At 45.3% G+C, this 12,003-nt stretch overlaps 1 protein-coding gene across 1 annotated transcript in view; it reads right to left on the minus strand.

The window, feature by feature from the left end:
* Positions 1–10,669, minus strand: part of RNF150 (ring finger protein 150) — a 109,009-nt gene extending 98,340 nt beyond the window's left edge. Inside the window, exon 1 of the mRNA XM_054633524.2 lies at positions 9,854–10,669. Coding sequence (XP_054489499.1) covers positions 9,854–10,319 — 466 coding nt within the window. The 5' untranslated portion in view covers positions 10,320–10,669. The remainder of the gene's footprint in view (positions 1–9,853) is intronic.
* Between the last annotated feature and the right edge of the window lie 1,334 nt (positions 10,670–12,003).

Consider the following 12,003-nt stretch of genomic DNA (forward strand, 5'->3'; position numbering starts at 1 on the left):
AGCACCTTCTCTAACCTTCCTTGTACAAATACCACCATCATTTCCCGAGAGAATGGGGTATTTTTCCCAGGATTTGGGACTCTCAAGTCCCATGCAAATAACATTAAGGTATGGGCAGTCATTTAGGAAATTGCATCATACTACAAGCCTGAATTTATTGCACTTGCACTGACAGCTACTGATCCCTGTTACGCCCTTGTCTGTGAGAGCAATCTTTACCTCACACTGAGTATCACTGCCACGTGTATCTAGACACAGTGCTGAAATCTGCCAGTAAGGACAAACAGCAAGGGCTAAAGACCCTGCACAGCTTAGGGACTGCACTGTGGCAAGACAGAAAGCTGCTGTCACACTGTCACAGGGAAAAGAAATTCAGCACTGCAAACCTCAGGCCAGTACCTTTAAATAATGCTGATGATGATGAGATGCATGCATAGATTGCCAGAGAAAAGCGAGGTCTGTGCTCTGGAAGGAAGCTAGTATCTAAAGCTGGTAGAAGCTGACTAAAATGTAATATATCATCAAAAAAAGGAAAAGAGAAACTAAACTGCTTCTGAAACTGAAATTCAGCCACATAAAATATTCACTAAAAGAAGATTTTTATTCAAACCAGACCTGTAAGACTTTTCCAAAGAGCGAAAACTTTCCAAAACAGTTTTCTGTTGAAAATCCATTTCACTACTGAAGAAAAACAGTTCTGATAAGAAATATTTCCCATCAGTTTTTCCAGCATCCAGTGTGCAGAGAAACTTAATCTTCTTCCATAAAAGCATGAAAGAGAGGAAACCATCATTTAATCTTTTAAGAATTAATGAAAAAGACTTCGGGAGTGTTCAGCATGAACCGCTTGTATGCACAGGAAATGTGCTATGCCTGTCACTCTTCTGAGGACTTCCCAATTGCTGGTGTCCCACTCCTCTGAGCCCACCCTGACAGCAGATGATCTTTAAAGCCAGAGTCAGCTGCAAAGGAAAAGCCACCAAGAGAGCATAATCCTGCTCTGCTTCCTCTTACAGTCAATGCTTATGCAAAGCAAATAGCCTTTGGCTCCTTCTGTCAACCTGGTAAGGAGTAGGCAGAAAGGAAAAAAAAAAATCAAAATAGTAGAGATGAAAAACAGGTGCAGAATGCATAAAGGAAGGCAAGGAAAAAAAAAAGGGTGAGAAGTCCAAGGAAAAGATTTACTGGAAGCAGGGATAATAATGTAAAAAACCCCAACAAACCAAAGGAGAGAAAAAATTAGGTAGAAAATAAAGGGGTATAGGATTGAAGGAAATATAAGGCAAAGACAGCATTATAAAAAGACATAATGCAATTTACTCAGCTCCTCATTTTCCAGCATAAGAAATTTTGATAAAGTGTTTAGTAAAGACATGGATTTGATGCACAAGCAGATGGTACTTCAAACACATGGACACATTAAGAGCAGTGAGAGACCAGGCATAGAGATTATAGAATCTCACAAAAGCTGCCTCTATCAAGGAACATGATAATGTCAGGTAAAACTAGGAGACAATGAGCTTATAATAAAAGCTTAAAAAGGCACAAGAGGGGAAAGCAATCTCTGTGCAAGTATAAGAAGCAATCATGTATGTGTCTGCAGCATCAGACCATCCTGTTTTAAAGACTGATTTAATTTTGAGTACAAACACAGACATGTACTAGAAATATAGCCGAAGATTTAACATTCTCTGACACGGGTTTTTGAAAGGGCAAAGAAAAAGCAGAAATAATTTCTGTCTTCTAATAGAAGCTACTGAAATGGAAAAGGAAGAAGAATAGGAAAATTTTAGCTAGCATCACAGGATGTAAAACCCAACAGATCTTTATCAGATACTGATAGAGAACCCTTGCATAATTGGAAAATGCAAGAAATCTTTTATAGTGAAACTTGTTAGACACCCAGAGATTTGATCCTGAGGATCTGGAAATGCTCTGCCACCATGAGAATAACAATTAGGTGCAAAAGCTTCTCAAGTGCTCCACAAATCAATTTAACCTAAACAACAAAAGCATAGAGGTTATTGTGCTGGGTCTGAATCCAGGCAACCCACAACACATATTCAACTAATGCTGACACATTTTACAGCAATCTTAAGACTAGGCATATATGTTAATTAAAGATGAAACTACCTGCTAGGGTCTTGAATCCATTCTGAACACTCTGGCTGTGTGATGTCAGGCACATTCAATGAAAAATAACAGTGACCATGCTACAAAAAAAATATTGTTTTTGGACAAGGACTGCAAAAGGAAACAGCAAATAGAGGAGCACAATTTAGTGATGTGTGATTTATAAAGCTGGAAGCCAGAGATGAATGTGATGTATAATTCCTTTAATAATATAATAACATGTATGTGGTGAGATATTCTTACAATGACTTGCAAAAAAGAGATGGCTTGTAAGGAGAGACTTGAACAGTAAGAAGCAAACCAAAGAGCATATAAGAAGGGAGGAAGGCTAAGATTTGAAACAAATTATGAGGAAGAATAAAATCCTATATCATTAAACCTATTTCAGTGACAAATGATGATGGTTCATAGACAAATATGTCAGTGGTACAGGGCTGTCTTGGCAGAAAACCACACAAAAAAACTGCTTTGTTAGGGGGCACCCCACTGCTGAGGTCCTCTCTCATGATAAAGGCTCACAACACCATGGAATACAAATTATTTTTAAAAAGCTAGGTCTCATTAAGTGTGTAGCACAAGGGAGCATTTGCCAGCCCACCCTATTCCATGTATCCCTGGAGGAACTGCATTCCTGTGCAGATGTAATGTTTCTATCTACATTTAAGAAGTATACAAGACATACTCAAGCCAGAACTCCATGGAGTTACATGGCAGCAGTTTCTGTTTCTGGGGTTTGAGAACTAAAAATATAAACTTTTCTTTTCCTTCTAATTTTGCCTCAAACTGAAAATACCTTTCCAGTTTACAGCAGGACTATCCTGTATATAAACACAGTTAAACACATCAAATTCAAGACCAAAACTCTGACAGACTCTCAGGTCTAGCAGCATAATTGAATATCACTATGATTATACTGTCAGAGGCAAATAAACAAGCACTTCAGTTTATTGACATTATTTATTGGCCAATCTTGAGAGGGAAAAGAAATGAACAATTACTTTTAAAAGCTATTATCTTTAAGTAGCACAGAATAGAGTATGCTAGCTTTTCACATTTCAGTGTGGAATAGCAATAAAGCAGTTTAATTTTTTCATTGTCTCCTTCATTTCTCCTCAGTTCAGTTTTCTAAGGTTTATTTTAAATAATTTATTGAAGAGGAGACAGAAAGTAAGGAATGCCCTTGACAGGCCTCTCCTGTAAAACACAGCTGCATAGTATTGATGTTTACAACCTTTCTATTAGAACTGGTGAACCAAGAGGTGCTTTCCCCACCCATTTTTGAACTAAAAACCATTGTTTCCAGCAGTTGCTAAGAACCCAACTCAGTAATTTTCATCTGACTGAAGAATTGCCTCTACTAATGTGGCCAGTGCATCAGATAGCAGATATGCAGCTGGTAGATTTAATACAGTGTATTTTTAAAGTTAAGGTTGCATCTAAGAGGTTTGGGTTTTCTTCTCCAGGAAAGAGAAACTGTAGTTCTCAAGAGAATTACATTATGAGATGGTACATCCAAATGCAGTCATGAAAGGTAGGATACTCTGAGGGATCCTTGACCCCTGCTTATCCACATTCAGGATCCAGTCAGACTGTGCAGTGCCTGACCTGAGGCTGAACCATCCAGATTTCCTTTCCAGAGAAAAGAAAACACTAGGGAGTGAAATGAGGAGAGCACTGGCCATGAACAAAGTCCAGGATCACATCCCACTGCAGAATAAAGACACAGCACAGCAAAACCTGTCTGCACACAACCAGGTGTGAAGTATTTTGCCACTTCTTTCTTCTCACAATTGCCATATAACTCCCCTGTGGCATACAATGGATACAGTTGGCTTTTAACCTTAGCCTTTAGATACTGTGCCTCTGTGGAAGTTATGTGAATTTAATATTACTGCAAGGTATAGTATTCCTAATTAACATCTTTGTACATTTTCTATCTCTTGCCTCAGAACCGTTCTCCATACACAGACAGCATTTGTTTCTGAAGCACTACAAAATTCTCTCCTTTGCAAGATGCTAAGCAAAAAGCCCTGTGATGGCAGTGGATGGTAGCACTGTGGGAAGCAGCCCTGCATTAGTAAGGTGGCAGATTTCATGGACTACTCAGTCTTTTCCATATCTGATTTCTATGAGTCAATGATTGTATTGTTCACTCCCTTCTGCACCAGAGGAGTCATCAAGTGACTGTTACTCAAATGTAGCTGAAAGGGCAGAAGTGGGGCTTGCCTTGAAAGGATTGCTGTTTCTGTGCAGGTTAGCTATGCAGAAATTATCGGGAAGTGGAGAAGCTGCTGGGCTATCCCTTCATAAAGACTTAACCCTTCATCAGCCTGGCTCGTGGTGTACAGAGGCAGGCATCACTTGAAACCCAGTCATCTCACATGACAAAGCACCATGAGCTCCATCAGACAAATGCTGCACAATAAATGGGCTCTTTTAGGGCCTTGCTTACATGAGAAAAGTACAAGGTGTCCTCTTCTCTCACCGGGAAAAGACTCTTATGAGTGCCAACACTGAACTGGTTAGTTTTCTCTCCCTTTTTGCTGAAAATGTTCCCATCCTCTGTGATGTGAAGGGAGGCAGCACAGAAATATATCTGCATCAATTAGTGAGCTACACTAAGCCATAAACTGCCACAATGTTCTAATAACCCAAGCTAAGATATACCATTTTAAAGACAAAATATCAATGGGACTAGGACAAACAACTGCTTTCTCAAAAGCAAGCCATTCTCCTAAGGACTAAATACCAAAAGGAGTTGCTCCAGATTACCAGCCAGCAGTTAGTGTGGATGTGGATGCAGTTTTGTTCCTGAGGAAGATTTTCTTCTCGCTGTGTCACTTCCTACTGCAGAGATCTGAAGACAGCACTTGTATGAATGTCACTGTATATAAATGTTGCAGCTAACCAAAGCAGAAATCCAACTGCTTTTGAAGTCAATAACCTTGGAGGATCACTGAAATCTTCAATGAATCAATACTTCACCACTTTGTAGCGAAAGCTATACCTTATTACTTGATCCAAAGCTCAGTGGACTCAGTGTCCTTCCACTGTCTGACTTCCCACTGTCTGCAGTGGGCTCTGAAGGAGACACAGGACCCAGCTGTGAGGCTGAGAGATGCAGGACTCAGCAAGGCAAAAAGTGTCTCATCTAATGACAAAACTGATTGAAATCTCCAGCCCTCCATTAATTCACGCTTTTCCATAGGTAAATTCAGTGTGACTGCTCTCAGCACATTTTCCTCACTAGAATTCTACAAAAGTTTAGGAAAATAATTGTTTTAATAATGAAACAAATGCAGCTACAGTACTGAATTAAGTCTGTAAAGAGAGAAATCTTCCACTTCAGTTTTTAATTTGCACATCAGTACAAATCTACAGGGCAGGCCAAAGCCCAACCTATTACCAACACATCTTAAAACATGTAAAAGGTAAGACTAGTCATTGATCAAGGCACAAAAATCTGAATGCAAAGGAAGAGACTGTTATTGAATGCTCCCAGGCTGAGTCTGGCCCCCTTTGCAGCACGTGTGGAGGGACACATTTGAATCTGCAGTGGGATGGTCATACCCTCCTCACTCAGTCTGGCACATACACCCACTGCACCTGAGGGCCACCGAGGGAGGGGAGAAGTCAGAACCCTCTTAGACCACTTATAAGACCCTTGTGTGTACAAGCCAGTACAAAAAAAGAAAATGAGGCACCTGCCCAGTATTGCAAAGGGTATGTCATAGGAGAAGCGTGTGACTTAAAATTTGTGATGGAATGCACTGGAAAGCAGAATGTGGAGAATGCAGCACTGCCTGCCTAACATATGTTCCTGGTGCAAAATCCGTAGGATGCAATTTACCTCACATGTTAACAATATCCGTTCTGTGAGATAATCAGATGCACCCCAGAATTCCAACTGAATCTTAGAAACCATATAGAATATTATAGCTTTGGTTTTTTACCCACATATGGATTGTGTACAATCACAGTTAACCTCCCTTGCCCCAAGCTCCTGACAGGTTCCCAAGTCAGAAATGGTCCATGTAGGTTCCCTCAAATACCAACTGTAGAGCAGGAAGTTCTCACCTTGAATTACCTTCTGGAAGGCTCTCACTGTCTCTATTCAGAGCTCAGAGGAAATGTTAGGATATAAGCTACAACAGGTAGTAAGACTACTGCAAATTAATACGAAATTATTAAATGTAGACACAGTGGCTGGGGCCTTTCCAAACCTAGATAATGGCTAATTTGGTCTGAGTAAGAAAAAACTTCAATGAGAAACTCCAGCCACCAACATGGATTTCTTCTGGAGAAAAAAGAACATCCTATGTATTATTAGAGTACTTTTCTGCTAGGAAAGTTGATCTACAAGAAATGCAAAGCATCTGAAACAGAAATTCAGAAATTCTGGATGCTTTTTTTTCCTTCTCTGGTTGGAGCCTACTTAGTCAAAATGCAAACAAAGTCATACTCACAGCTCCTATGCCATCCTTTAAGCCAATAAAAACAAAGGAGCCAGTTTGCACAGGCTGTAGCAGATGATATACAAGCTAAGGACATCCTAGCAGGAGAATCCCAGAGCTCCACATTCCCTGTGAATGTAGATGCCATAGCTCCACCTCATCCTTCTGGGTGTGCTAGCAGTGACCTCAGTGCAAGCTCCCTGAAAGCAAAGTCTTTGGATGGGGTGAGGGAACTGGTTCAAATTGCACACTTTGTGCTGTATGCTCTATAAATAAATCCTGAAGATTTCCACAACAAGCTTTGATATAATACTACCCTGGTTTTGATTTGGGGGTGGTGGGAGGGAGGTCTATGAAGCCTCCTTCAGCTTCCCACCCAGTACCTTGCTACAGTTGCCTATAGATTTCAAAATCAGGAGGCACTAGATGAGCAATGGGACATTGGCAGGCACTGTAGCAGAAAACAGGAAATATAATTAAACGGAGAGCCATGAGCTAAGTTCTTTGGCAAGAGAAAGAGTGCCCTGGGAAGAAAGTGGCAAGGGCAAAGTAACATGGTTAAGGCAGGGAAGGAAGCATGGGGGTAGAGATGAAGAAACAAGGGGGAGAGGAGCAGAAAAAGAAGCACAAAGAGGGAAAGTGACAATAAGAGAAGGAAGGCAAAGCATACCGGAGAGAAGAACGTACATGGGGGGAAAAAACTCTTAGGAGTAGTACTACTCTTAAAAGTTATTTAGTAAGGGCAGAAGCCACTTTGTTATGCAACAGGATAACACTTTTCTGTATAGGAAGAGATTGTAAGCTTCTATGAAACCTCAAAAAAAATATCTGTGAGAGAGAAATAGAAAATAAAAAGGAAGTAACATCATATTTCTTTTGACTTTAAAATTGCTTTTTAGGTCATATTTCACCCTTCCCTCTCAACCTCCAAGTATTTTCCAGGATGGAATTTTCTTCTTCTCACTCCAGGATTTCGCGTGGGCAGAGCACTGCAGATGCTGCTGAACTCAGAAACCAAGAAACTGATTCATTTTTCCCCTGAATCTTGTGCTATCATTTAGACTGGGAACAAACAAATGTCAAAGGCTCCAAGTTAGAAACTTGCAGCCACAATTTTACACAGCCTGACCATTCACTTTGTCCCAGAGTAACAGCGGTACCAGAGGGAGAGTAAAGTTCTGAATCCCTGCTAGATTGCTAAATACCTAAGGATAATTGTTTTTTCTTCTGTTCCATCAGACTTGTGGTCTAAAACTCCTTTTAGTTTTGACCATGTGCAGAGGATAGGCTTTCTCTAAGGTAAGCCAACAACCATTATTCAACCTCGCTGAACAAAAATGCTTAGAATGAAGACAAATTCATCAAATCTATGAGCAAAGTCCTTCAGTCTCACTGATCATATTCCACAAGTCTCGATTAATTTCTGAACGTTTATTTTCACTTCAGCCCCTGGTGCTGTACAAACCCACTGCTGAGTATCAATTTAGTACTCAAAAAGGATCCTCAGAACAAATCCTGTGGAATCATATGACACAGAAGAAGCTGCTCCCAGGATAATTGATACTATGTTCATATTTTTTAAATCTGAGGCCACTTGCAGTAAGAAAGTTTCCTTTCCTACTTCATCTTAGACTTTAAAACAAACCAAAGCTCTACCATTTTAAAAGGTTAGACACATTTTTTACTCCCACCATTTCTTAATAAAACACCATTTGTGTGGGAAAACAGCTTAGTGCACACTTTAAAAACAGGCAAACCATTAATTAATCCAGCATGTTGGCAGTTTTAGAGAAACTTACTAGAGAATAATAAACTATGCTGCATCTTAAGTTTTGAAACAGCTTGAGCTTTACTTTGAGGGTGCATAAGTATGCCAAGCTCCTACTACTTTATACTTCTTAGTATATAATCTGTGATACTTAAAGTAGCAAGAAGTATAATCTGAACAGCTGCTAAACCGTGGGCAGGTTATAAAACATAGTTTTAGGAAGCTCAAGAGGTTATGAGTTGCTTGTCTCACAAAATCAAAGGAAAACACTAAAAAAAGCCCCGTCTTCCACCAACCCTACCAAAGAAACACTAATTTGCCCAATACAAGTGGTTAATCTCCAACACAGGCTGGACACAAGAGGTTCCAAAATCACTGCTTTTGCATCAGCAGTATTTTAGCACTATGGTTAGGCAACAAATTGCTTTTCAGCACATCCAAGCTAGCTAGTTTACTGTGGAAATGTAACATGTCATTAGAATAACATCCTGTTTTGCAGCATTTCTGTATTTCAATTTACTCCAACTCTGCTAAGATTCAACTGGCATGAAACAGCTGGGCATGATTAGTTACTGGATGGAAACCAAACTGAGATTTCGCAATAGGTGGCATCTTATCTCCATGGCATTAGGCAGCTGGTGTAAAAGACAACTGATCCCTGGCAGAAAACATTGTCCCTAAATATAAATCTGGTGAACTGTTTCTAAGACATTATTTCAGATCAAACCCCACTGGTACGGAAACAGTGGGGGTTTTTTTGTGGGCATATGCCAGGGTTTAGGTTATTTTGAATGACTGGATTTTGGCTGGGTTTTAGTTGACAAGCACATGTTGGGACCTGACCACCCGTGTGCTGACACTTGCAAGCACAAACTCCACCAGAAGGTTCACCTGGGAGAGTGAAACACTCCCCCCATCCCAGCCCTGGACAACACATCTCACGTTCTCACCAAATCAGATACTCGGCACTCCTACTCGATCTCACGGCTTTCACACCATTGCAGCCAAGACTGTGGACACCGTGTTCTCTACTTTATTGCACCTCTTGATAAGCCTGCACCACAACACTGCAACTTCTCCTCTTCCGAAGATCTCAATCACACTCGATCCCACACGGCACCTGCCTGAGGACTCTCAGGACACAACGAAACACCGGTGCCCCACAGTGGGATCAGCGTCCCATTCCTCTGACTAGACCCAAACTTTGCACCTCCCAAACTTTTCATCCCTCCTGGACGCACCGGCGTGCATCGCTATGGATACGTTAGCAGCGCATCCATCCTTTGCCATGGCAGCATGGAGAGGAGCTCCGGGGACCCCACGATGGGCACCCACCACCCAGCGACGCCCACAGCCCATCCTGCTCCCTGTCAGGAGGTGCGAGGACACCTTCCCGCAGTAGCTCCCACCCCAAGGATGCGGGAGTGCAGAGAGGGCTGGAAAAGGGGGGGTCCGTCCGTCTGTCCCCTCAGCACACCCCCAGGGTGGCGTGGCTCACCTGCGTGGGGCATGGTGATGGTCTCGTTGGCGTTGCTGGAGCCCACGTTATAGATGACGACGGCGGAGGCGTTCTGGGCGGCGGCGTGGCGGATCTTGTCCTTGTAGGTGCAGTTTCCCCGCGGGATCAGGGCCACCCAGCTCTTGCCCGGCGCCGGGGCGTTGAAGCGGGTGCCGGGGTCGCAGGCGTAGCGGTCGGCGGGCGAGGCGGAGAGGGCCACCTGCCCGCGGGCGTCCTGCTTGGGCGACTGCTCGCCGTAGCGCCCGCACTCGCTCTTCTCGCTGCGGAGCTCGGCGCTGCCGGCCGCCGGGTCGGCGTAGGTGATGTTGACGAAGGCCGTGTACCACTCCTCCTTCTCGGCCACGGTGAAGTCCAGGCACAGCAGATGCACGAAACAAAAGGACAGCAGCCATGTTGAGAGCGCCAGGCTGCGGCACGCTTGGATCACAGACATTGCCATCTTCATCTGCCGGCCCCCCCGCCCTCCCTCCCGCCCGCCCGGCCGCCGCCGCCGCTCCGTGTGTGCGTGCGCGCCCCGAGCCGCGCTCCGAGCGGGGCGGCGCTGCTCCCGCCGGCGCCGTGCGGGACCAGCCAGCCAGCGGGGGAGCGAGCGGGCCCTCCCCTCCGCCGCCGCTGCCTAATTCATGTCGGGGCCGTCTGATTTCCTCGGGCTGGCCTCGTCTCTGCCTTGCCCTCTTCCTCCTCCCGTCCCTCGCCCTGCCCGCACAGCTGCCTCCCCCGCTGCTGGCAGCGCGGCCGCGGAAGAGCGCGGCGGGGGCGGCGCGGCGCGGGGGGAGTTCCAGACGCGCACACAGCGGCGCAGCTCCCAGTGCCGCCCCGGCCCCGGCCCGGCCCCGCGGCCGCGCTGCCGGCGGAGGGGGTTCCTGAGGGAGGGACTGCCGGCGGTGGGGGCTCCAGGCAGAGGGGCAGCGCTGCCCGGCCCCGCGGAGGGGTTCCCGGCGGACAGGGCTCCTGCCAGAGGGGCTCCCGGCTGAGGGGGCTCCCGGCTGAGCGGGCTCCTGCTAGAGGGGGCTTCTGGCAAAGGGTTTCCCGGCGGAGGGGGCTCCTGGCAAAGGGTTTCCCGGCGGAGGGGGCTCCTGGCAAAGGGGTTCCCGGCGGAGGGGGCTCCTCCAGAGGGGCTCCGGGCAGAGGGGGCTCTTCCAGAGGGTTTCCCGGCGGAGGGGGCTCCTGGCAAGGAGGGTTTCCCGGCGGAGGGGGCTCCTCCAGAGGAGCTCCAGGCGGAGAGGGCTCCTGGCAAGGGGGCTCCTCCAGAGGGTTTCCCAGCGGAGGGGGAAGCGGCGGCGGCGGCGGGAGCGGCGCGGCGGCGCCATCTGGCGGCCGCGTGGGAGCGGTGCCGGTGCCGCCTGTGCCGGGATCCGGGCATCGCCCGGGAGCGCAGCCCGGCACCTCCGGGCGCCCGCTCCAACTTCAGCTTTGCTCTGGCTTCCCGGCTTTTCCTGACTGCTGCGGCAGACGCTAAGAAGTTTGCGTATGTCAGTGTTGCTCAGAGGGGTGGTCGCTTGTACAGAGGTTTTTAAGTGCACGCCGAATACGTTTCCGGCTGTACTTTCCGGAATGGGAAGGACAGGCGAGTTTACTAAAATCAGATGTGGCTGACAGGAGCACAGAAAGCCTCAAAGAATGATGGAGCTGATCTCTGGAGGCAGATGTGCTTAATTTTGGTTCGGTGAAAGCCCAGACTTGGGGATTTTCACTGTATGAAACACCCCGAAAGAATTTTGGCCATGACGGACACCTTTCAAAAGGATCAAAACCCAGCTGGACTCTATGTCTGTCTATATTAGTGCAAATGATGGCCAAAATTCCACTTTTCCATCACTCTATTCAGTAACAAAAGAATGTCTTACCCCTGTTAGTAAAACCTGCTGCTGGAACTGTCATTCACTTTCATTCAATGAGTGCCTGAGTATCTCACTCGTGTCAATATTTGCCTCTTTCCAGATTATGTTCATCGCTGCCCATGATCCAAACAAACAACCCTTAACCATGTTGTATACACACACACACACGCTGCTTCAAAAAAGTCAATTCCCCAAGGCTGAAAAAAAAGTGCATTTGGGAGGAAAATGTGAATAGAGGAATAAAATAGAGAAGTTTACAGGGAAAAATGGTAATTTACCAAGAAGTCT

This window comes from Agelaius phoeniceus, chromosome 4 (genome assembly GCF_051311805.1).
Source record: "Agelaius phoeniceus isolate bAgePho1 chromosome 4, bAgePho1.hap1, whole genome shotgun sequence".
NCBI classification, from domain to species: domain Eukaryota; kingdom Metazoa; phylum Chordata; class Aves; order Passeriformes; family Icteridae; genus Agelaius; species Agelaius phoeniceus.